This window comes from Pinus tabuliformis, chromosome 8 (genome assembly GCF_031772625.1).
Source record: "Pinus tabuliformis cultivar Carrire ecotype Pingquan chromosome 8, CPIR1, whole genome shotgun sequence".
Classification (NCBI taxonomy): Eukaryota; Viridiplantae; Streptophyta; class Pinopsida; order Pinales; family Pinaceae; genus Pinus; species Pinus tabuliformis.
Window position 1 is genome coordinate 1,353,697,029 of NC_142294.1, and position 27,666 is coordinate 1,353,724,694.

At 41.9% G+C, this 27,666-nt stretch overlaps 1 protein-coding gene across 1 annotated transcript in view; it reads right to left on the reverse strand.

The window, feature by feature from the left end:
* LOC149240516 (ATP-dependent DNA helicase 2 subunit KU70-like) overlaps positions 1-27,666 on the reverse strand; it is a 244,512-nt gene that overhangs the window by 205,590 nt on the left and 11,256 nt on the right. The window contains exon 2 of the mRNA XM_089367317.1: positions 26,389-26,486. Within this exon, the coding sequence (XP_089223443.1) occupies positions 26,389-26,454 (66 nt within the window). The 5' untranslated portion in view covers positions 26,455-26,486. The remainder of the gene's footprint in view (positions 1-26,388; positions 26,487-27,666) is intronic.

Sequence of the window (27,666 nt, forward strand, 5' to 3'; positions counted from 1 at the left end):
GATGAGGAGATGTTGGTGAGGACCACATTGAACGCAGTCTCAGAGGATTGGGAGGTATTTCTCTAAAGCATACTGGGCAGGTCGACCCTTCCAAATTGGGAGGAACTATGGGCAGGTCGACCCTTCCAAATTGCGAGGAACTGTGGGCAACTCTTCGTCAAGAAGAGATTAGAAGGCTAACCAAGGCGGGAAGCAACGACAAGGGGGTCAGAATCAAGAAGCAGGAAGAGGAGGATGCTACCCTAGCATCAGAGGGAAAGCAGGAGAAACGGAAGAAGAAGGACCTCTCCAAGCTCAAATGCTTCCACTATGGGGACCTGGGTCACTACGCGAGCCAGTGGCCAAGGAAGAAGAGCAAGGGAGAGGCTTCTGAGACCAAGGTTGTGCTAGCAAGGGCTGAGAAAGAAGTGGAGACAGATAATGATTGTGCCATGAGTGTTGACACGCCACTTGAGAGGAAGTGGGGAGACATCGAGTTGTAGTCAAACGGACTACAAGCGATGAGGGGCAAGATCCTCGAGGTACCCAACCTCTTGGATTATACCTTGCTACAAGAGCCCGAAGAGGAGTAGCAGGACTGGCGGGATGTTGGTAGAGATGGATGCGGATGGAGTGACAGAGGGAGCTTCAGCATCGAGAGTGTTTCTAGCCTGACGGAGATGTCAAAGTTGGGAGATCAGTTACTTACTTCTCAATAACTGAGTTGCAGTGTAGCAGTTAGTAGTGGCAGTGCTATGTGCAACACGATGCAGCATGATGAGAGGGGTTGCAGTGCAGATGCAACAGTGGCAATGGCAGGGCCATGGGCAGTAGCACAGATGCAGAGGGAGCTGTCGTACAGATGCAGCAGTGGTAGTGGCAGGGCCATGGGCAGTAGCACGGATGCAGAGGGAGCTGTCGTACAGATGCAGCAGTGGCAGTGGCAGGGCCATGGGTAGCAATACATGATGCAGCAGTGCAGAGGATGTTGGGCAGCAGGCCTAGCATCAGCACAGGGACCGATGTTGGATGATCAGGGTGATGCTCAGTGAGGAGTCTTACTAGAGCACAGTCCTCGCTAAGAGGGATTGTTGATTTGGGGGCACTGGATGTGCTCTAGCCACGAAAATTGTTGGAGAGGCTAAAGCACATGAGATCTCCAATACCCAGAAATGGTTTGGGCAAAATCTAACCAGTTTGGCAGATATTACATAATTAATATTTTTAATGAAGTCCCTAAGTCTAAACTTAGCGAAAATAAAATATTAATGTAAATTAATATAAAACTGAGTTAGAGTGGTCCAAAAGTTATGGATCAAGCCAGATCTAATCTTAGTCGTTGATTAGGGACTTAATCTCGACCATTGAATTGTCAATGAGAAAAGCATAAGAGGAGACTTGAGGATCAATTAGAGGACACACCGAGTTGATCAAGAATTCGATTTTCTGGGGCAGGGCTTGCTAAGAAAATCAAAGGAGTGACCAGAGTTGCAGCTGAGGGGCAGTGAATGCAGTAGCAAAGAGGCAGAGATAGTACCGGCAGCATCAGCACACAAGTCAGGAGAGGGTTGACGCAGAGCCAGACAAAGGCCACGTAGAAGCAGCGAGAGGCCAAGCAGAGGCAGCCAGGAGCTGCGTAGCGCCTGAGGAGGGCCAGCATGGGAGATGCAGAGGCTCCAGAGGCTGGCGCAAAGCCCCGAGAGGCTAACGTTGGGCCAAAGAGGCTGACGCTGGGCAAACGTTGGGCCAGAGAGGCTGACGCAGACCTTAGAGGTTGATGTTGGGAGATTTCGTGGGGCAGATTGGGGCTAATATCTATCTCCAACTGAGAGGTACTATTGTCGAGGGCATTCTCTGTTGGGTGAGCCATTTCTAGCACCCAGATTGTATTCTGAAACTGCTTAATAATAAAACCCTCAAATAGATGCACCAGTTTTTCCGGGGACATTGGTCCAAAAATAACAGTGTCACTTGTGTGCTTGTTTTTCCTTCAGTTGATGATCTGTATGTGTTGAGACTGTACTTGTATTTATTTTCAGTATTTACATGGTAAATAACTTGTTAGTTAACAGAACAAGTAGGAAGAAATAACTCAGAAAGTACAAGAAGGATTTCTAACAGTTAAACTTAGAAATTCCAACAGGGTTTGAGATTCATAATTAGGAATCTCATGTATGTAGATTGAAGAAAGCTCTCTATGGGCTGAAGCAAGCACCTCGAGCTTGGTATGAGAGGATCTATAGCTATTTGATGAAGTTAAGATTCACTAGGAGTGAAGCCTATTCGAACCTTTACTTTAAGGTTGAAGATGATAAGCCTCTCATACTTGTGTTGTATGTTGACGACCTCTTTCTGATAGGTGCAGACCCTCTCATTCACAAATGTAAGAGGGTGTTGGCTTCCGAATTTGAGATGAAGGACCTAGGACTAATGCACTACTTCCTAGGGTTGGAGGTTTGGCAAAAGCCAGGGGAAATTTCCTATCTCAAGGAAAATACGTGGTGAAGATATTGGAAAGATTTGGGATGGTGGACTCCAAAACCGTCACTACCCCGATGGAGCTTATCTTCAAGAAGTTATGCAGTAGTGTTGTCGGACTTGTATTGGGAAATGCTTCTGAGTATCGTCAACTCATACGAGCACTGATATTCTTGGTGAACTCCCGTCCGGATATATGTTTTGCAATCAACACGTTAAGCCAATATATGGTTGACCTCATCACTCACATTAGATTGGTGCCAAGAATCTTCTAAGATATCTTCGGGGCACAATCACTCATGGACTGAGATACACTTCCGGAGATGCGAGGCTGAATGGTTATTCTGATGCTAATTGGGCAAGCAGTGTGGTGGATCGCAAGAGCACTTCCGGGTGCTATTTCTCTTTGGGTTCTGCTTCGATATCCTAGATGAGCAGGAAGCATAAGTCAGTGGCTTTGAGCACCGCTGAGGCCGAATACATTGCTGCGAGTATGGCCTCCTATGAAGTTGTCTGGTTGCGGAAGCTCTTTAGTGAGTTGTTTGGACATACACTAGATACTACCATGATCCTTTGCGACAACCAGAGTGGGATTCGTTTATCAGAGAATCCCATATTTCATGATCGCTCCAAGCACATCAATATCAGGTACGACTTTATCTGGGATATGGTACAACGAGGAGCAATAAGGCTTCATCATATTGGGACTAATAAGGAGGTTGCCAACATTCTGACGAATCCCCTGGGAAAGGTCAAATTCTTGACTTTCCGAGAATAACTAGGCGTCATGGAGAGACCCTCGTATGAGGGTCCTGTATGATATGTACATTGAACTCTGGGAGCTTTGGGGGGCTTGGAGTTTTTCTTGGAGCGATGAGCAACTATAGGGAGAGTGGTTCAGCCTTCCTCTAGTGGTTTGCTGTGTACAGGGTGAGTGGTTCAGCCTTCCCCTGTGATACCCCGTGGCGACATGTAGACAAGATGAGTGGTTCATCCTTCTCCTGTTGAGACATCCTACCCATGCAGTATGGGATTCATGGGAAGTACCTCTCATCTGGCTAATGAGTAGGGAAATGAGGACGGATCGTCTAACTATTGTACTCCCTATGCTAGGATGATATTGATCTGGGATCAATTGGCACTGACTTTGGGTCAGTAAGAGTGGTATGAGACACTTTCTTTATTTGCGACTACTTCATGTCAGTAAGAGTGGTATGACACACTCTCTTCATTGGGACTGACTTCGGGTCAATAAGAGTGGTATGAGACACTCTCTTTTATCTGGGACTGACTTCAGGGCAGTAGAGAGTGGTATGATACATTCTCGATCACTTCTACTTCTTCATATTTCAACAGAGCAGAGCAGTGCATTGATGGCAGAGATAGTACCGACAGACAGAAGGATTAACAGATGGAGTTCTCCCTAGTTGGGAGGGAGTGTTAAAATTGGCAACTAGGGCCAAACTCCATGTGGGTCACCTTATTTATGGCAGTTGATATTTTTCTTGGATTCCTCTCTCCGAGAGGTGTAGGATTGATCTAACGATCATCCGATTCCGACATGTATTCATGGAGATATGAATTTATTTGTATTCTTGACAATTTGTCAAGGTCAGCCAGCAAACAAAACAGTTATTTTTAGCCCCAGCTTATCCTCAACGTGGCATGTAAAAGGAGGGGATCTTGTGGCATAAACTCACTTATCTCATCTCACATTCTTCTCTCTCTCCTACGCATTAGAGGAGCATCTCTCTCTCACACGTGTGGCTGAAAGGAGGACGCAGATTCTGGTTAGGGCAGCGTTGACTTGGGTTGACCGAGCTGCAGGTGGGTAGATTGGACAACGTTGACCAACGTGGAGACTTCTTTGACTACGGATTGGGTTGGGCAGCCTCTCCTAGGCAGGCCGCATTTCTGGACAGCTTCCTTGACCTGTTTTGACCACACTTTGACCAGCGTTGACTGTCAAAGGTTGACCGCAGATCTGTCCCAACGTTGACTGAAGTTTGATTGTACATTTCAAACTGTTTTGGGTTGACTTTCCTTGTTGTTGGAGGCCGAGTTGACTGAGCGTTGACTGGGATTGACTAGAGATCAAATCTGACCTATTTGACCAGTTTTGACTTTGTTGGTTAGGGTTTCGCTGCTACTGTCATAAAATTACAGATTTGTATAATTATACTATCTCTCTCTCTATTGAATTATTGAAGAATATAAAAAGAATTGATCAAGGGTTTCCCCACATTGGGGTTTGTCCCTGGCTGGTGCCACATCTTGTGTCCTCTTGTCTTGGCTTGTCTTCTATTGTTTATATTTATGTTCTATCTACATTTTACTATCATGCTGATGTGATTGCTATTCTAGAAATTAATATCGGACTAATAAAAAAAATTGAAGTAAATTGCTCTTAAGCATATAGAACATACCATAATTTAACAGTGTTAGAATTAGAAATTTCAACACAATCCACAACAAAATGGAGTAGTTGAAAGAAAGAATAGATATATTGAAAAGTTTGTCAAAGCAATGCTACATGATCAAGATCTTCCCATGTTGCTATGGGGAGAAGCCATCATGATTGTTTTATACATTCAAAATAGAAGTCCCCATTGAGTGTTGAATAACATGACCCATGAGAAGCATTTACCAGACAAAAGCCAATTGTGGATCACTTAAGGATCGTCGGTTGTCCAGTATATATTCACATACCTAAGGACAAGAGGAAGAAGTTGGATCCTTTAGGCAACAAAGGAATCTTCGTTGGATATAGTGAATCCTCAAAAGCCTATAGAATCTACCTCAAGAGACAACGATAGATCGAGCTTAGCCGAGATGTTACCATTGATGAAAGTGTTGCCTTCAAGAAGTCCAAGGAAGTTCTCATGGATACCAATGAATATGAAGAACCTAACGCCCATCAAGAAGAAAGCTTGGATAATCCTACTGAATCATCTGTTGATCACTTGGAAGAACCGGCTAAACCTATGGATCTTATCATTATTCCTGAAAGCAAGAAGAGACCAGTTTGGTTATGAACTACATTACGAGATGCAAGACATGCTACTCCTTGCAACACATTCAGAGAAAGCAAGAAGCCTAAAAGATATTTTGGGTGTGCAACATTTATGACAAAGCTTATTAGTTTTGAGCCCTCTACCTATGATCAAGCATCTTGTCAGTCGGTTTGGAGAGATGCTATGACAAAGGAATATCAATCAATTATGAAGATGCATGTCTAGGAAATCAAGTCAAGGCTTGAAGGAAAATATGTGTGACTTCAAAATGGATTTATAAGATTAAACATGCGGCAAGATGGAAGTATTGACAAATATAAGGCGAGATTTGTGGCTAGAGGATTCTCCCAGAAAGAGGGAGAAGATTATGATGAAACCATTGCTCCTACTGCCAGGTATACAACAATTAGATCTCTTATTTCTATTGCAGCATCTATGGGAGGGAATACACATCAAATGGACGTGAACATTGCTTTCCTAATGGTGCATACCTTTGCGAATTGTTGATAAAACATTAACTAAAGGGCCTGATACAACCATCAAAGTCAGGACAGTGATTTGCACAATAACTTCTAGATGTAAAAGCAACGTACTGAGAATTCTAGGGTCAAAGAGCTTTATAAGGCGCTCTCGGTGTGAAAGGATTTGAATTAAGAATCTCATCAAATTGGATTTGGTCCATGGATTGCATAGAAATTGATAAATTTGCATCTCTTCCAATTTGATTACTTCTCTTCATACAAAATAAGATGGGAAAAGTAACAATTTTCACCTTTATATGGAAGGAAAACTCTATGTCTAAAGGAGTGGTTCGAAGACAGGTGTAAAATAACTGCATTACTAAAAAATTCGGTCGAAAGGGATAGTAAGGATGCCAATGAGTGAGGAAGTGGTGTACATAGAACAACCTCAATGGTTTGAGGTTTATGGGAATGGGTCTCACATATGCAGGTTGAAGAAAGCCTTGTATGGACTGAAGCAAGCACCAAGAGCATGGTATTCTCACATTGATGCTTATTTGACAAGGCTTGGTTTTGTCAAGAGTGAAGTTGATCCGAACCTTTATATCAAAGTTGTAAAGAATGAATCTATAATATTAATATTATATGTAGATGACTTACTTCTGGCAAATGTGTTACCCACCACCAGTGGGTGACCCCTACAGGAGAAATTTTCTCCTAATTTTGTCATCAACCAGCAACCCCTTCCAGCCACCAGATAGCTCGATGTGCCACCATTCTCTGCCATTTGAACCAGCCATTGTGTGCCCTCGCCCATCTGTTATGATCATATGTTTGAAGTGGGCCTTCCAACCCCGAAGGTATGGCTTTTCATTATGTAATTGGGTGCCAATGCTTGCTTTTATTAGGCACATTTGGACATGGATTAGTGGGGGGCTCGGCAGAAAGAATGGGCTTAGACTGTACTTTTGTCCCCTTGTCCCAACCTGGGGGTTAATCTCGTATCCTAGTCCAGTGAAATCTCCTCTATTGGCTACTAGCTTTAGGAGTGGCACTACATGGGAAACCTTGATTTTGGTTGCGTGGTCCCGCTTCCCGACACCATATATCTCACTCCCCTCTACTCATTATAAGCCCTTTTCACATTTTCCCCATCTAGGTCCACATTTTTCCATTGGGTCCACGAGGTGCTAGCCTCCCCTTCCCCTTGTCCACATTTTGGGTCGAGCATGGAACGATGACCTGGAGGTTGATGCAACTAAAAAAGAAAGTTAAAAGCATAATTTGACCACTTACAACAGGGAATGTACCACAAAATGCAAAAGATGATCAGTACATAAAAAATTTAGCATGTGAGCAAAGGCCAAACATGAGCTCTACCCCTATCATAATAGTCATCACCCTGGTTCTTAGGGCCCCATTGTATGCCCCTTCATCATTAAGGAACACATGATTGTCCCAACCCTAATGGGTGATGAATTGCCCAACCTTGAGAGGGTAATCACTACTACATCATACACATCGTGTTGTCATTGCCTGGAGCCCTGAGCAACAAAAGAAAGAAAAATCAATAAAAGGCAAAAGGCATATGAAGAATGGTGGAAAAACAAAGGACGGGCTAACTCATGTACCACGATTGTTGTACTGGAAGGTGAGGAGACGCATTGGATCTTATACATTATTGCAGATGGGTCTATATCTTGGACTTTGCCTCCCTATACGGGAACCCAAGCCCTCCAAAGGGTCATAATGGCACTTGTAGGGTGAGCGTTGAGAGCCATGGGCCTCCACCACAGCAGAGCATTGATTGCCATGCCATGGGCTTCTTCAGCACCACACATTGCTTGTTTGTGCCCCAACCTTACAGAGATGATGATGCAATTGGTCCACGTTGCCTAGCCGACCACACATTTATACTTGACACTTGGTAGTTGATCTGAAGAGACACGGGAGGGCATGCATCATCTTCTAGCCCTCATTGATGGAGCATCAACTTGTTATTGAGCCACTAGAGACCCATGAGACCATTGAGTGTGCCCCACAGCCACTTGGGAGCACCACATGATGTTTTGCTTGGAAATCAAGGAGCCAACCCCTTGATTATCATTTATGGAGCCCTCCTCTTCATCATGGCACTTAGAGAACTCATTTTGGCCTTCCAACGGCCCTTCCTACTCCATTATGCACTATTTCAGCCCTCCTGGGATGGCTAAGCATTCACTTCAGCAACTATTTGGTGGGCTTGTCACCAAAGGAGATGTTATTTGCACATTAAAGTATTATTAGGGGCTTAATTAGGCTAAATTAGGCAAATTCGAATTGAGGAGCCACATATAAATAGAAGAGAGGCCTCATTTTGTATTGGATCATCATCACACTTGGAGATCTCTTCTTGAGAATTTCGCATTCTTGGATGTCTATTGGAGCTTTTTTGATGCATTTCGATATTTTAGGGAGTTTAATTTTGTTCTCTCTTAGAGTTGTTATTTGACATTGGATTGGATATATCTCTTGCTACTTGTAAGGGATTCTTTGTTGAAAATTTTCATGCAATCATGTCTAATGTGTGGAAATCTTGCAACTAGCTAGTTCTTTTTATGCCTTAATTATTGAATATCATTGAAAGATTGTTAAATTGCAAAATTTGTGCATGTTACTCTCATTGAATGGAAAGTGGATGAATGTTCCAAGTGGAGCAGAATTTGTTTTTGTTCCATGAAATTCTAGTGATCTTGGGTGGGTAAATGTTAAAGAGTGATTGCTAGGGCATCACAATTTAGCCTCCTTGAAGACAAATTTCAACCGAATATCGAATCACATAGACTCCATAGCCCAAGAATAAGGCACTAATCCAAGCGAAATTGGTGATCACCCTCTTTACCTTTCTCTTTTCCTCCTAAATTTCTACCCTAACCCTAGACGGCTAGCTAAGGCCTTGTACAAAGTGCATTAGAGGGGTGGCATTGAAAAACTAATTGGATAGACTACTACGTTGTTGTCCTCTCTAGTGACCCTCAAATTTTGAGGCAATTCTCATAGCTAGTTTGAGAGAAAACTCAAACCCTAGCTCAAACTTTGGAGTTGATCTTGAACGTTTTTGGTTAGTGGCCTTTGAAGGTCATTTGTCCATTGAAATTCAAAGAAATTCATCTCTCTTGACCTTCCTCTTCACTACCTTGACCTAGTGTGCTCTTTGGAGGGTCTCCTCCCACGATTGATCATAAAACCTAGGTCTTGTGTGGTCCCACTCTAGGCTTCTCAAGGATCGCGAAACTTTCTTTAAAGGCATGTAAGCATCATTCAAAGCTTCTTAAGAGGTCCTAATCATCTTAAGAGCCTTGACCTTAAGAATTATCATCATCATTGCATATCATTAGCCCTAGGACTAGGTCTCCTCATAGGCCTTTCTTGGAGAGCCATTAACTTCTTCTTGAAGCATTGAGCCATTACTAGAGCACCTCCTTTGAATGGGCCTTGGAAATCACATCATACCTTTGTGAAAATTCCTAATCCTCAAGGAACCCCTACTGTAGCAAATCTGAATCTACTTCACCTACTTGATTTTAATTACATTCATCAAGTTATTCTTCTGAATACTGAAGCAAATTACTTCTACAGCCTACACTAATTAAATTTGATTTACACGAAACAAGGAAACTGAGCAAAGAACAAGATACATAAGACACAGTTATTTTTGGACAAAATAGTCCCCGGAAAAACCCAATGCGGGAAAACCGGTGCAGCGGTTCTGAGGGTTTTATTATTATGTAGTAGCAAAATTTGAATACATCACTTAAAATAGTTATTCAGTTACATAGAGAAATATTGGCAGAAGCTTTGTGAGTTTACCTCACACAATCAATGAGGAACGTCCCGTTGTTCCAGTTACTGATTGAGATGCCTCTGGCAGGCACTGCGCAAGCTCTGCACTGCCTCTACACTGTCCCAGCGTCAACCCTTGCAGGAACTATGTCAACCAGAAGCCCAGAGTCTCTGCTCTCAGCGTCCCCGTCTCACACCCCGGCTTTCGACTGCTGAAACTAACCCTTCCTCTGATTTTCGACTTCCTCTCTCTTCCTCTGCATCACTTCTGCGTGGCCCTTCTGGCCCAACATCAGCGTCTGCGTCAAGGCCTCTAGATCACTTACTGCCTCTCTTTGCTGATGTATCTCCAACTGAGAATCTCTCTCTCCGGAAGCCGTTATCCCTACCCCTCAACTGCAAGATCTCCCCAATCGATTTCCCTCTTGAGAGCTTCTCACCTCAGAAAATCAATTTCCTCAATCTCTCTATGTGTTTCTGTTAAAATTGGCAACTAGGGCCAAGCTCCATGTGGGTCATCTTATTAATGGCAGCTGATATTTTTCTTGGATCCCTCTCATTGAGAGGTGTAGGATTGATCTAAAGATCATCTGATTCCGATAAGTATTCATGGAGATATGAATTTATTTGTGTTATGGGCAATTCGTCAAGGTCGGCCAGCAACCAAATATACCCCACTTGTGCTCAACGTTTTAGTATAAATAAAGGAGGACTTCAAGTCATTTGATATCATCTCTTGTGATCTCACTCTCCACTTGTTTGGGTTTTTAGTGGAAGAGGAGGTCTAGAGGAGATGCCTTCTACGCAGCCCTAAAGAAGGGTCATCTAGGAGAGCCCTAGCCGTAGACTTGTAGGAGATCTGGCCGCAGATCTAAGAGGCCCTAATCCACAGCTAGAAGAGCCCTAATCTGCAGCCAAAGAGAGCCCTAATCCGCAGCTAAAGGGAGTCCTAATCCGCAGCTAAAGGGAGCCCTAATCCGCAGCAAAGGGAAGGCCCTAACCAGCAACTAGAGGAGGCCCTATGCTGCCCTACCTAAGGGTGATATGGATATACCCTAGCCGCAACAACCTAGAGTCTGGACAGCATGGGAAAACAGGGATCCAAAGTCTGCTACAAGAGGCCGAGTGGCTGAGGTAAGTGCAGATAGTCTTAGGGCTGGAACAGTGATACAATCAGGCTCTAAGTTTGCTATGAAGAGGGGCGAGAAGGCTGACTGTTAGGCCGAGTTCCTAAGGGTCAAACACATTGCTGTTTGGAAGTTATTTTGGCACATTTTCGGAGGTCTGTTGCAACCACAATCTGTTGTGCTAGGCCGCAGGCCATAGCACACAACTAGAGGCTATGTGAGGGTTGTCAAGGGTGTACAGCGCCCTAAGCAAGCAGTGTGGGTGAGGAGGAGACCTATGAGGGTATGTCACAGCGCTTAAAGGGTTAGTTTGTTGACTGTGGGATGAAACTAGGGCTGCTGCAAGCGCCCTAACCAGGTGTGCAGCAAATAGTTGTGCAAACAAATGACAGCATGACCTAATTGGACTATTTGGGCATGTTGGTGTAACTGGACATATTATGGGACAGCAGCTAGTACAGCATAGTGCTATCAGCATACAGTGATGGGTAGCAATGCAGCATAATGTAAAAAGGGTGCAGTATGACATGAGGCATAGCACAGCACTATGTATGATGCAGCTACATGATTGGATGCAGTGATGATGAGTGCAACATAGAGTGCAGATCCGTGATGAGAGCAGCCCAGTGATTGGAGAAGCACAGTGACAGGAGCAGCAACATGAAGTGCATAGCATGGTCATTAGGTCCAGCACTGTGATGATGAGTGCAGCATGGTGCAGCACGGTGAGGTGTAGCACATGGACGAGATGCAGCACAATGATAGGTGAAGGAGTCACCTTGGAGAATCAGTTGAAGCAGCATGTCTTCAACTGATCTCATGTAGAGATGATCTATTCTCTTATCTAGAAAGTCAAAGTGTTGACTTCTGTTGTAAATGTACTATCTCTCTCTCTCTTTGCTGAACTATTGAAGAACATAGAAGAAAAAATGATAAAGGGTTTCCCCACATTGGGGTTTGTCCCTAGCTAGCGCCACATCTTGTGTCCTCTTGTCTTGGCTTGTCTTCTGTGATTTATGTTTATGTTCTATCTGCAGTTTACTTTAATGCTGATGTGATTGCTAATCTGGAAAAGATATTGAGCTAACTGTGAAAATTGAAATAAATTGCTCTAAGCATAGAACATACCTAAACTTAACAGTTTCCAAATGAACCCCAAGCCTCCATCTTATACTTTTCCTGTTGAGACTTCAATGACAGAGATTAAGTCTCTAATCAACAACTAAGATTAAAACATGACTTGATCCGCCTTCTAGATCATTCTCACCCATATTTTGATTAATACCCATTAATATTTTAATTTTCATAAGTTTAGGCTTAGGAACCCCATTAAAAATATTAATTATTTTAATAAAATACAATCTTGGTGGAATTTCACCAAACAGTTTCTAGGTTCTTTAGAACTCATGTGTCTTAGCCTTTCCACCAAATTTCAATGCTAGAGCACTTCCGATGCTACCAAAAACTAACACTCCCTCTTAGCGAGGAAAGTGCTCTAGCAACAATGTCCACCTGCATGTTGCTATGTCTCTGAAGCATCTCCTTTTTGCACTGTTGCTGCCACCAACACTATGCTGATGTTACTACTGTACTGTTGCCCATGACACTGCCACTGCTGCATCTGTACTATAGCTCCCTCTCAAGTGTTGCATCTCCTATGCTGCTAGCACTGCCACTGTTAACACTACATTCGTACAGCAACTCAGTGGCTGAGAGAAGCAACTGAAAAACATCCAAAATTAACTGAACTTAACTGTGTTCAACATAATACAATGAATGTTGGAATCTGACTACTCTAGTCTCTGACCCTCTGAATCTTTTGCGCTGCTACTAACTTTTGCATTGTGCCAACCTTGCTCTGCGCTGATCAGTTTCTGGTCTCCGGCTACTGCATCTGTCTCTCCAAACAATACACTGCATCATCTGACAATAAGTCCATCTCGCTATTGCTGAATCTTGGCTCCTATAGCAAGGAATGGATCCAGGAGGTGGACTCCTCAAGGATCACGCCCACATGTAGTCATCCAACTACAGCTCAATATCGCCCCATCTCCTCCTGGAGATGCGTGGGCACTCATGGCATACTCTTCCTCGTCAATCCTCGTGACTGCAACCTTAGGATCATGCTTCTCATCCTTATCATTTTGCTTCAAAGGACACTGGATGAAAAGTGACCCATCTCACCACATCTGAAACATTTCACCTTCGAAATGTCCTTCTTTTGCTTCTACTTTTGTTGTCCCTTCGATGCTAGAGCTACATTCTCCTCCTCCTCCTTCATCTTTGTACCACTCCCACTGCTGCCATTGAGGTTGACCTTCACTAGGTCCCTCCTTAATTCCTCCTATAGAAGAGTCGCCCACATCTCCTCCCATGAAGGTAGTCTTTCCCTGCCCAATATACTTTGGACGAAGACTTGCCATTCATTGAGACTCCATTCAGGGCTATCCTCACCATCGCAGTTGACCGAGGAGTGGACCCCACTGCAGCAAGTTGGTCTCTAATGTCCTAGAGACGTTGAAGATAGAGGTTCACCGCTTCTCCTTTCTACATCACAATCCGCTACAAGTTCTGCCCTAAATACATCTTCTGTTGTTCAGAAGAGCCTTCATATATTGACAACAAGACTTCCCACATCTCTCAGGCTGTATCCTTGCCCTGCAAGTGTGTTAAAATTGGCAACTAGGGCCAAACTCCATGTGGGTCATCTTATTAATGGCAGATGATATTTTTCTTGGATCCCTCTCATCGAGAGGTGTAGGATTGATCTAAAGATCATCCAATTCCGATAAGTATTCATGGAGATATGAATTTATTTGTGTTATGAGACAATTCGTCAAGGTCGGCCAGCAACCAAATAAACCCCACTTGTGCTCAAAGTTTTAGTATAAATAAAGGAGGACTTCAAGTCATTTACACAATAATCTTCTTGGTGATCTCTTCCTCTCCACTTGTCTTTGGGTTTTGGTGGGAGGAGAGACCTAAAGAGGATACGCTACCCTAGAGGATGCCCTATCCTATACGTTGTCATGAAGGTGCCTTCTACGCAGCCCTAAAGGAGGAATCTTGGAGCTGCCCTAGCCGCAGCAAGGAAGATAGGCCAGCGAGGGTTTGAAGGACGTTGGAGGTCAGCTCCAAGTGCTACTAGGAGAAGCCTTCTATAGGTTGTCTAAGGGAAACCTATACGCTATCTAGAGGTGGTCTCCACTAGCCCTAGCCGCAGTGCCACAAGCTATGCCCTAGACGCAGTCAAGGAGGAGGCCAAATACAAGCCCTAACCGCTAACAGAAAGAGTCTAGGAACAGCGTGGAAGAGGGTTGCTACAGGAGGCCAAGTTTGGGAGTCTTAAGGTTGAAACAAGGGCCAAAAGGATAGGCTGCTACGATGAATAGAAGATGAGTAAAACGCTTGCTGTTTGGGCACATTTGGAGGAGGCCATATGCTACAGCAAGGCTGTGTGGTAGGCCGCAGGCCATACCACCACAGCAAAGAAATAGCATGGGTTGTTTTTCTGTCATATGCCCTAAGGCAGCAACCTAGTAAGGGAGGAATTCACCTTCAGCAAGCCGCAGTCTTCCAAGGTTTGTTTGGGGCAGCTTGGAGAAGATTAAGGCCACAGGTATGTGCCCTAACCAATCTGACACTAACAGCCAACAGCTAGCAAGGTTGGACAAGCATGGATGTTGTTGCCCATGTATGAGGGATGTTAGATTTGTCTTGATGAAGACTGTCCCATCTTCCATCCTACATAGAAAACAAAGATCCTTAACTATGAACCAATACAGTCCATGATAAGATGTGACAGCTAGGTGACCTAAGAAGTTTGAATGCATTGTAAGACATAGTGATAGTGCAGCAAGATGCATGGGCAGCATGATAGCAGCAATGGTACTTCGTGTAGCAAGTACATGGTGTTGCAATCACATTGGGACAGCAGCAAGCACAATGCTGCAAACACAATGGGACAGCATGGCAAGCATGGTGTAGTAAGCACATTGGGACAATTGTATGTTAAGCAAGGTGCAGCAAGCACATGGTGGCAAGCATGGTGCAGCAAGCACATTGGGACAGCAAAGGTACATGATGCAGTACAGTGATGGGTACAGTCATGATTGGTAAAGCATGATGAGATGCAGCATAGTAATGATGGGTGCAGCATGGTGAAGCACATGGACAAGATGCAGCACAATGATAGTTGAAGGAGTCATGATGATCTATTCTCTTATCTAGAAAGTCAGACTGTTGACTTCTGTTGTAAATGTACTCTCTCTCTCTCTCTCTCTCTCTCTCTCTCTACTGAACTATTGAAGAACATAGAAGAAGAATTGATCAAGGGTTTCCCCACATTGGGGTTTGTCGCTGGCTAGCGCCACATCTTGTGTCCTCTTGTCTTGGCTTGTCTTCTGCGAATTATGTTTATGTTCTATCTATAGTTTACTTTGATGCTATTGTGATTGTTAAAAGATATTGAGTTAACTGTGAAAATTGAAATAAATTGCTCTAAGCATAGAACATACCTAAAATTAACATGGTATCGGAGCTGACGTGTAGACAATGCCCAAGCTAGAGTGAAGGAGTAATCACCGAAGACAGTTAGGAAAGGACAAAAGGATCAATGGGTTCCTCATCCCTCTTCAAATTCACTAAGGGTGAAATCGAAGCAGAGAATATTATCAGAATGGCGCAGCGGAATATGGCCTACCTAAAGATCACTTCATTGGGAAGACCGGATCTCAGGGTGGAAGGAAAGGCAGATAACTAGTTCGACCATTATGCGAAGAAGAGCCTGAATGGCAGGGACACATCACTTGATGATGATAACAATCATTCCAGGTACATCTTCAATGATCAGAGGAATGACAGTGCAGGTCATCAAGGTAATGGCTGACCCTTCAAGAAAGCAAGGAACCCCAGGTATGAAGAATCAAATGTTGTTTCTGATAAGATATAGAAGTGCTATCTTGTATTAGCCCTCTCCTTCAGATTCTTTGGGAATCTGGCTTATTGATTGCAGTGCTTCAAGGCACTCCATTGAATAGAAGGGTGCTCTCTCTCTAATTTGGTAGAGATGGAAACATTTGTGGGATTATACTTGGAGCTGATGCCACCTATCCTGGAAAGGGTGTTACCCCTCAATTGAATGAGGGTAACTCGATTCATTTACAAGAATCTCTTTTATGTACCTGATTGCAAGAAGAACCTGGTGTCCATTTCGGCAATGGAAGGCAAAAGGTTTCAGGGTGGCATTCATCGATGGAAAGGTACGTGTTTGAAAATAGAATTTTCTAAGATGCTTTTACTCGTGGGTTCAGGGTTGGCAATTTGTGTCAAGTTGCAGGATGGTCCATTGGGGACCATATCAGTTGACACATCTGATCTACAGCACCGAAGGTATACTTATGGGGCCCTACCCGATATGAGTCAGATGGTGACTCAGATGCCTAAATTCAAGAAGAGCATGAAGGTACATGTATGAGATGTACTGAAGGAAAATATTACAAGGGGACCATTCCCCTCATCTAGCAGGTCCACAGGTTTGGAACAACCCAAGGAGTTTGAGATTCATGATCGGGAATCTCATGTATACAGGTGGAAGAAAGCCCTCTACGGCTTGAAGTATAACACCCCGGGCATAGTATGAGAGGATTGATAGCTGTCTCATGAAGCTAAGATTCACTAGGAGTGAAACCAATCCAAACCATTACTCGAAGGTTGCGGATGATAGACCTCTCATACCGACACCTTCTGAGGACGACCTATTTCTAACAATTGCAGACCCTCTCACTTGCAGAAGTAAGAGGGAGTTGGATTCCAAATATGGAATGGTAAACTGCAAGCCCGTGACTACCTCGAGGATCTTAACTTTCAAAAGTTATATGGTGATGATGTCGGACCAGATTTGGGAAATGCCTCTGAGTTTCATAAACTCATTTGCATTGATGTTCTTGGTGAACTTCCGTCCGGACATATGTTTTGCAGTTAGCATGGTGAGCTCATATTTGGTTGAGCCTCACTGGATTGGTGCCAAGAATCTTCTGAGATATCTTCAAGGCACAATCTCTCATGGATTGAAATACACTGTCGGAAATATGAAGCTGCATGATTATTCGAATGTTGACTAGGCAGGCATTGTGGAGGATCACTAGAGCACTTCTCAGTGCTGGTTCTCTTTGGGTTCTACTTCGATATCATGGATGAGCAAGAAGCAGAAGTCGGTTGCTATAAGCACCACCGAGATCGAATACATAGCTACGAGTATGATCTCGTATGAAGTTTCCTGGTTGTGGAAGCTCTTCAGTGAGCTGTTTGTACATATGATGAATACCACTGTGATCCTCTGTGACAACCAGGGGGGATTCGACTATTGAGGAATCCTGTATTCGATGATTGATCCAGCAGATAGACATCAGATACTACCTTATCTGGGATATGGTAAGTCGATGAGTGAGGAGGTTCCATCGCATTGAGATTGATGTACAGATCGCAAACACTTTGTCAAAGCCCCGGGGAAAGATCAAATATGTGATTTTCTAGAACGACTTGGAGTCGTTGAGAGACCTTTGTAAAAGGGTCTTGCATGTTGCATGCATTAAGCTCTGGGAGCTATGGGGCACTTGAGGTACTTACTAGAACGTCATACGACCATAGGGCGACTCACCCTCCCCTGGTGATGCGTTATGGAACAGGATGATTAGTTCTCTTGTGGGCCGAGATGATTAGTTCTCTCGTAGCAACTATGGAACAGGATGATTAGTTCTCCTATGGGCCGGGATGATTAGTTCTCCTATGAGCCAGGATGATTAGTTCTCCCATGGCAACTATGGAACAGGATGATTAGTTCTCCTGTGAGCAGGGATGATTAGTTCTCCCATGGTGACTGTGGGACAGGATGATTCGTTGCAATCACATTAGGACAGCAACAAGCACGGTGTTGCAAACACAATGGGACAGCATGGCAAGCATGGTGTAGTAAGCACATTGGGACAGTTGTATGTTAAGCAAGGTGCAACAAGCACATGGTGGCAAGCATGGTGCAGCAAGCACATTGGGACAGCAAAGGTACATGATGCAATACAGTGATGGGCACAGTCATGATTGGTAAAGAATGATGAGATGCAGCATAGTAATGATGGGTGCAACATGGTGCAGCACATGGACGAGATGCAGCACAATGATAGGTGAAGGAGTCACCTTGGAGAATCAGTTGAAGCAGCATGTCTTCAACTGATCTCATGTAGAGATGATCTATTCTCTTATCTAGAAAGTCAAATTGTTGACTTCTATTGTAAATGTACTATCTCTCTCTCTCTCTCTCTCTCTCTCTCTATCTCTCTCTCTATTGAACTATTGAAGAACATAGAAGAAGAATTGATCAAGGGTTTCCCCACATAGGGTTTGTCCCTGGCTAGCGCCACATCTTGTGTCCTCTTGTCTTGGCTTGTCTTCTGCGATTTATGTTTATGTTCTATCTGCAGTTTACTTTAATGCTGATGTGATTGCTAAAAGATATTGAGCTAATTGTGAAAATTGAAATAAATTGCTCTAAGCATAGAACATACCTAAAATTAACAAAGTGTGAGACCACATGATCTCGAACTCCATCGAGAATGAGCCTCTTTGCCTTCCCCCGCTCGGCCTTGTACTTCTTCCTTTGATCATTGTTAGCAGGAACAGCCACAATACTCTTGACATAGGCTTCGAGATTTTACTCCTCCAGCACAGCAAAGATTTTGGTCTTCCATATGACATAGTTGAAAGCTCCTTCCACCTTGTCCTGATCTTTGATCTCGAACTCCATCGAGAATGAGCCTCTTTGCCTTCCCCCGCTCGGCCTTGTACTTCTTCCTTTGATCGTTGTTAGCAAGAACAGCCACAATACTCTTGATGTAGGCTTCGAGATTGTACTCCTCCAGCACAGCAAAGATTTTGGTCTTCCATATGACATAGTTTGAAGCTCCTTCCAACTTGTCCTGATCTTTGAGCCCATGCGATGCCATCTCACCCAACTGTCGAACTAACTCCTCTAGTCACTGCTCAGCAAGTGAGAAATTCGAACTTTCTGGCAAAAAGTTCTTAGAGGAGAAAATTCCCCTTCTAAGTGTCTTTGCTTCTTTTCCTACGGATTTCTGCCACGGCAGAAAACTGGGACCTTCAAGCTCTACGCTCAGGCTCTGTGACACTCCCTCTGCCTCTGCAAACTCATGAGTTGGAAATCGTACCTCTGTCAACTCTCTCAGAGAGAGATTTCCTCGAAATCGCTTCTCAGCAAGGACTGCGCAATCCCTTCAAGGGGATTCGAATTGCTGCCAAATGCAGCTATTGGCCTATCTGCTCAACATTGGATCTGCTCTTCCTATTTCAAAATCAATGCTCTGATACCATGTGAAAATTCCTAATCCTCAAGGAACCCCTATTGCAACAAATTTGAATCTACTTCACCTACTTGATTTTAATTACATTCATCAAGTTATTCTTCTGAATACTGAAACAAATTCCTTCTGCAGCCTACACTACTTAAATTTGATTTACATGAAACAAGGAAACTAAGCAAAGAACAAGATACATAGGACAATTATTTTTGGACACAATAGTCCCCAAAAAAACCCAATGCAAAAAACCGATGCAGCAGTTCTGAGGGTTTTATTATTATGCAGTAGAAAAATCTGAATACATCATCAAATACAGTTATTCAGTTATAGAGAGAAATACTGGCAGAAACTTTGTGAGTTTACCTCACACAATCATTGAGGAAAGTCTCGATTGTGCCGGTTACTGATTGAGATGCCCCTGGTAGGCACTGTGTTGCCTCTACGTTGTCCTAGCATCAACCCTTGCAGGCACTGCGTCAACCAACTCGAAATTCGATCAAAAGCCCAAAGTCTCTGCTCTCAGCCTCCCGGTCTCACACCCCGGCTTCCAGCTGCTGAAACTGACCCTTCCTCTGATTTTCAACTTCCTCTCTCTTCCTCTGCGTCACTTCTGCGAGGCCCTTCTGGCACAACGTCAACTCCTGTGTCAAGGCCTCTGGATCACTTACTACCTCTCTCTGTTGATGTATCTTCTTTTGAGAATCTCTCTCTCTGAAAGCCGTTATCCCTGCCCCTCAACTGCAAGATCCCCCCCATAGATTTCCCTCTTGAGAACTTCTCACCTCGGAAAATCGATTTCCTCAATCTCTGTGTGTTTCCAAATGAACCCCAAGCCTCCATCTTATACTTTTCCTAACGGCCGAGATTAAGTCTCTAATCAACAACTAAGATTAAAACATGACTTGATCTACCTTCTAGATCATTCTCACCCATATTTTGATTAATACCCATTAATATTTTAATTTTCCTAAGTTTAGACTTAGGAACCCCATTAAAAATATTAATTATTTTAATAAAATACAATCCGGGTGGAATTTCACCAAACGGTTTCTGGGTTCTTTAGAACTCATGTGCCTTAGCCTCTCCACCAAATTTCAAGGCTAGAGCACTTCCGATGCTACCAAAAACTAACAACCTTGCCATTGATCCTATCATTCAAGTGATTTCCTTCATGCCAAGACTCCTCCCATTGGTAAAAGTTTGTAAAGAACAGGGGACACTGACTAAGGTGACATTGGGTCTTTGTCCCATTTTTGTCATTTGGTCTAGTAGTCGTCCCTTAGGTACCCCTCCTAGGACCCCTGCTAGATTGTGTGGCAACAAGGTGCAGAGCATTTCTTTCTTTAGAGTAAGAGGGAGTTGGTTGTTGAATTTGATATGAAGGATCTTGGATTGATGCATTATTATTTGGGTCTGGAAGTTTAGCAAAAACCTGGGGAAACCTTTCTTGGACAAGGGAAGTACATTATCAAGATCCTGCAGAAGTTTGGGATGATCGAGTGCAAACCTATGGCAACTCCCATGAAAACTAACATAAGGAAGTTAAGAGATTTTAATTATCATCTTATTGATCCATCCATGTACCAACAGTTTGATTGGTTCTTTAATGTACCTAGTTAATACTCACCCAAATATACGCTCTACAATAAATACATTGAATCAGTTTCAGATAGAGCCAAAGCATGATCATTGGATTGTTGCAAAGCACATACTTATTTATCTTTGTGGTATTGTTGATTATTGTCTAAGGTACGCTGCAATCAATGAGATTCGGCTACTAGGATACTCTAATTTTGATTGGGTCGAAATTGTTGCAGATGTGAAAAGTATGACTGATGGATGTTTCTGTTTAGGCTATGCAATGGTTTCTTAGATGTGCGAGAAGCAATCGTTCGTGGCAATTGGTTATGTTGAAGCTAAATATATGGTTGCCTATGCAATTTGTTGTGAAGCAATTTGGCTTTGAAAAATGCTTGCCAGAATATTTGATCAAGAGTTGGATTCTACTGTGATCTTTTGTGACAATCATGTTGAAGGAAATGTAACTAGATTCGGTCTTCATAAAGATACTTTTGATATTTGTATTTATTCAAGAAAAGAAATATTATTTTTATAATATATATCAATGAGTTTCTTGCTCATTGAAGTAGGTCAAGCACATATTTAAGTGCTTCAAGGAAGTCAAAGAGCCAATGTATTTATTGAAGACCCTTAAGGGCTTGTTACACCATGCAATAATATGTATTAGGGTCATAAGAAGACCTCCAAGCAAATTCATAAACCTCCTCCAAGCAATGGCACCATCAAAAGAAGCGATCTAAATTATATCAAGCAAGTCGGCCTCAAGTCTTCATGTCGGCCTCTAGTCGGCCTAAAAGAAGGAGACAAAGTCCTATATAAGGAGCCATTCGACCTCCTCAAAGGACAAGAATATCATCTCTAAAATCAGCGAGAAAGAGTACGAGTAAAGGGCACGAAAAATTCAAGGAAAGAGGTCACCAAGTATAGCGAAGAAGGAGGAAGAAATACCGAAGCTTTGGAAGTTTGTTCTAGGGCTAAAAGACAGTCACATGTGCGAAGAAGGAGAGGGTCTTCCTGCTGTCATAGCAGCCCTCTATCATAGTCACACAAACTTCATTATTTGGGCTAAGAACATAGGCTTAAAGGGCCTCCCACTCAAGCGAAGAAGCAAGGACGAATAGCGAAGTTAATAGGGTTGTTTTGAAGCTAATTACAGTCACACGTGCAAAGGCAAAGAAGGCTATTCTGTTGTCATATCGAACTCTCCTATTGCAGTCATAAAGGAGAAGTGTTTGGGCTAGAAAAGAGTGCCTATAAGGCCTCTCACTCAAGCGAGGAAAAAGGCTATACAAGCGAAGGAAGAAGGAGAAGTATAACATAGTTCTTGTGAGGGTATTCCCTCACACGTGCGAAGAACTAGGGCTGCATTACTATTGCTCTAAGTCTACAATCTTTGTGAAAGAGAAGAAGGCTCGATTGGGAGGCAACAAGGTCATCTTCTCAAGTTAGAAAGGCTCCATCTCAAGTGAAGGAAGAAAAGGTCAAGGTTCATCCTAGAGCATACAATCTAAGGTCTCTACAGTTGCCGGAAGAAGTGTCGAAGGGAGGAAGACAAAGTGTTGGAAGGAGGAGGACGAAGTGTTGCAAGAGGAAGTAATCTTGAAAGGACTTGATTTGTGCTTGGAGGATCTTCTTATCAAGGGTCTAGGGTTTGGAATTGATCAATAGAAGCTTCAATAAGAGAAATTCACGAAAGGGTTTTCCTCTCAAGAGAAGAGAGGTTTTGGCCCTAGCAGAGAGCCAACATCTTGTGTTCTTGTTCTTATGTTTTGGTAGCAGTTTGATGAAGTACACACACATGCACTAATAAAAAGAAGAAGAAGAAGATTAAGCTAACAAGAAAAAAGTAAAAACCAAATTGTTATCAAGTAACTACGAATCACACTACACTTAATTGCCCTAGATTCTTCAACAAATCAAAGTTGTATGAAACTTTCAAAGAATCCAGTCTTCCATGGCAGGACAAAGCATATTGGTATAAATTATCACTATATTTGTGACGTCGTGCAAAAGGGAGTTATGAAGCTTCAATACATCTCCACTAATGAGCAAATAGTTGGCACTCTGACGAAACCTCTCTGCAGAGGGAAATTTGTGTATTTCAAAGATAAACTGGGACTTTGTGGAGATTACCTTTTTGACTGAGAGAGAGCATTGCTTTGACTACATCATGATATTCTGCTTGCGTCACTTTGACCAGTATCAGGGATATTATCCCTATGTCAATTTGACTAGAATTAGGAAGAATGGTTTCATGGACAGAGATTCTTCATGTGTGTTGTGTTGTGATCAGAATTAGGGATGTTATCCCTATGTCAAACACAATGACCAAAATTAGGAAGAATGGTCCAGTGGACAGGCATTTCCCTGTGTCAGGTGTTGTGACCAGAAGTAGGGTGTTGTCCCTATGTCGAGTGCATTGACCAGAATTGGGAAAATGGTACTAGAGGTTGAGTTGTAGCCTCCCAACGTCATGCTCATATCTCTTTCTAGAGAGTGCTTGTTTTATTGATGTCTCTTTGATAAACTGTGTAAATGAGTACCATGATCATGAGGTATTGGTTGTTTAATGGTGCTAGTAATGTTGATATTGATTCGATAATGATGTTAATCTAGCCTTGAACTTTCCTTAGAAAACTCTTCAACTCGTTGACATCTTTTTAGACATTATGAATACCTCCCTAGCTAAGAGGGAGTGTTGAAGAATGTAGCTATGGTTGGTCTTCATAATCCTTCATGTATTCATAATACTATGTAAAAACACGAAAGAAAAATAAATTTTAGATTAGAAGAAAGAAAATTAAAAGAAAGGAAATCAGCAAAACCACCTAAAATTAAAATCCTCTCACGTAAATAACATATTTACCATCAATTACTACCCACCATAATTTAAGCAAGTATTTGCATAAAAGATGAGATAGGAACAAGACATAAATAACTATACTTACCGGGAGTTACTGCCCACCATTATTTACGCGTTCTTCAACACTTCAACAAATACGAGTAAAAATGTAAATGTGCACACTTACTAGTGGTTACTACTCACCAAAATTTAATTTGCAAAGAGACGTCATTTAATTTGCAAAGGGACACGCCTCTAGGTCATCCTAAAATCACTATAAAAATACACTCGAACATTTCATTTTCTCATTCACTTATCACACACATCTCTCTCTTACACACGTGGGAAGCAATCTAAAAAAGAGGCCAAAGTTTCTAAGGATTTGAATTTTTTGAGACAGCCTAAGTTTTCAACATTGTGATCTCTACTTTCCTTTCATGATTATTGGTTGACATTATGAAGTGTGATTGTTTGATGAGGATAAAAGAACTATAATATATATTCAAAAGTAATTACCATAGTTCAGAAATAGTGCTTCTATACATTGCACTCTATTTTTTCAACAACTTCCAAATCAAATACTCAAACCCCAAAAAAATATAATTGCCAGAAAATAATTCTTTTGTTGTTACCCCTGTGACAAATTGATCTTCCTTCTCCGAGTTTTAGTGCTCTAATACCCTTTTAAATTTTCAAGACCATATCTGATTTAAATTCCTAGCAATTTATTTTATACCCGAAAAATAATTCACCCAATAAATTATTTTTCCAAGAAATTTCCGAAAATATAAAATAGAAAATCAATCACAACACAGCAAAATATTTCACCCTCCAAGTTCTTCTTCACTTTTCTATTACTTAGGAAGATTAGGGCTCCCTTAACAAGGAAAATGACTACACAAAAAAAATAGTACAATAAACCCTGGAATTTCGGCCCCCTAGAAATTTCAACCTCCTCAAGAATTTGGCCCACTCGAAATCCTCAACCTTTGGAAAACTCGACTTCTCCATCTATAAATTGACTTTTGTTCCTCACCCTATACGACTGCTTATGCACTGGAGAAAAATCGTCCTTAACCAATATGCAAGCCTAGCTGGAAAATCTCTAACTCCTCACAATTTTGGCCTCCTCTCTCCAATAACTGGGCTCCTTCAATTTTTTCTCCCAAAATCTCCTTGTTACGTGCCTTTCTTTCTTTTCAATCCTAGGTTTCTCACTCCCTTGACAAAATCTCTCTCCAAAGAACTCAATGTGTCTTCACCTCTCCACTAGGCTTCCTTTATAATTTCTCAGTGAGCTAGATCTCAAATCCTAGATCTCCTAACTGATGGATGGCTAGAATTAGATCCTAAACCTCACTTGAGATCAAGTGTTGAGATTCTATCTAACTCATTGAAGTAAATTAATTTACCTTTATTAAAAAACTTAGCGCAAAAGCCAACATTAATTAATAAATTAATCCATGTGTTTTTCCTAAGTTAGACTTATAAAAAACATCAACCCTAGATCTCCTAACTGATGGATGGCTAGAATTGGATACTAAGCCTCACTTGAGATCAAGTGTTGAGATTTTAACACACTGATCAAGTACCTAAAGAGGCTTTTAGACATATTTTGCATGCTTGACACCTACCCTATGCATAAGCACCTGTCCAAGTTATCATCATCAACAAGAGGCACTCGTACAAGTTGTAGAGCATCAAAGCCCTCGAGGAATGGCATAGAATAAGCATGCAGGATGTGAAGAAAACAACTAGGAATAGAGAAAATTAAGGCACAAAATATATACACCCTTTCGATAGAAGTTGTTGGAAGTTTTGAAACTATCACTTTCACTCATTTCTTTCGAGAATTGAATCAAGAAGTGGACAGGTTGTCAAAGAAAGATCAGCAATTAGATGCTGGAGTTCCCTTCTTTTGAAGCAAAGGAAGGAACTCCTATTGTTAGTGTCGCATATTTTTACTAAAAAACAGCAGTTTAAATCAATGTAGTAGCAGATATAAGATTTTGTTTTTTTGTGAAAAATATGCAGTCATAGTGGGTGGGCTGAGTAAACATATGGACTTGTATTTAGGTCCTTTTTGTATTTGGATTAGTATCAGATGCATACCTGGTCTCTGAGGACCATATCAGCTAGGATAATATACTAAGTTTATTGACTTTTCACGAACTTTGGCACAAAAGCATCTCATCATTGTGTCCACAAGATGCTTGAAGCATGTGACTTTTCCCATACTTGAAAGAAGATTACATTTTTTCTTGAATTATATATATATATATATATATATATAAAGGAGTTATAAGCCAGACATGATATCACTAGCCCAAGGTTGGGGAGGTCATGAGTTCAAATCTCTTGATCCCCTCAACTGACAGTTTACCCTATTTACCATCCAAGGATCATGGGAAATGCTAGGAGTGTTTTCTGCAAAGTATGTTCCAAGCAGACATTATATGGTTAAAACTTTAAACAAAGTTGAGCTAAACTATGATAAAAAGATAAATGCAGAGGGATGCTTGGGTCATAAGGGTGGCTTGCAAATACTCCATAGTTACATTAATTTTTTTACTATTGATGCACTGAAATCAATGTTATGCTAGACAACTACACCAAATCAAACCTGGGTCAAACTTATAAATTAGCACTAAATCTTAAAATACCTTGACAAGAATGGGTACAAAGAAATGACAGGGTCAATATATACTGGCAAACCTGTGTAAAAGTATCATCCTGATCTTCATCGTCATCTTGGAACAAGTTATTTGAATCCCAATCCATAGGTTAAGCTTGAGCCTCCAACTGAAGGAAATCTGTATACAAGCAAAACTTTGTCAACTTCTCTAGGTTGATGTCAAAGCACTCAATATCAAGTAAAATGTTGTGGACACAATGCATCAATTTGAAAATTTGTCTTTAGAAGCTTAAAAATCCATTAAAGCTTCAGAACAAAATAAAGGCAGTCATGCTATAACAAAGTAGTCCATTCAGTTAAGGCTCAATTTAATCAAGAATTAACCGCAATTTCCTTCAGATGCATGCAGAAAACTGAAAATTGACCAGATAACAAAATAGAATATGAATAAATCATCCGTTACCCAAGGATGTGTTAATTTTCCAGTGTTCTATGCTTGACACAATCACTTACAACAATTCATCTTCAATTAGCAATCAATTTCCAATATAATTCAACCAGTAAAAATAAGCAATTGTAGATAGAACTGTAAACCAAATACACAATAAAAGACAGCCAAGAACATTAGAGACACAATCGTTTTGGTCAAAGACCATGGAAAAACCCTTTCCAATTTTTTCTTCTATTAGATTGTCATCAAATGGTCAGCAAAGAGATGCAATGTCCAAGTACATCAATGATGAGTCAAAGGCCAAAGCCTTGACTGGTCAAATTACCCAACAAATATCCAGTCAAATATGAGCAAGAAAGTCAAATTTGGTCAAACTTGAATTCTGAAATTTCTGATCAAAGTCAACAGCAGTTAATGCTGCCCTAACCAGTCAACAGTCAATGGTCAAAATGCCCAGAAAAATTCGGTCAAGGCAGCAAAGAACTCAGCCTCCTCAGCTCAGTCAAACTTGGTCAAAACAGTCAACAAATCTGGTCAACACACCAAGTCAACCTGCAGTCAAACCTGCCTCAGATCTACAGTTAACTGTGGTCAAAATGCACAGAAAATCTCAACCTTCTCTCTCCTGAATTCAGTCTCCAAAACGGATCCAAAATCCCAAGTCAAACCATGTTCAAAATCCCAAAAGTCAACACTGGTCAAATCAGTCCCAAACAGAAGTCAAGCTCGATCAACAAATAAAGACTCTCTCTCCTTCACACGTGTGAATTTGTACCTGCAATTTCAAAGCTAGTCGAACCAAACAAGAGAAGATGCGATGATGCCTCCAAGTGATGTGACATGATGTGTATTTATGTGGTTGATGAGGTGGATTTTCCTTGCCCAGGCCGAGTTGTAATTTTGTGCA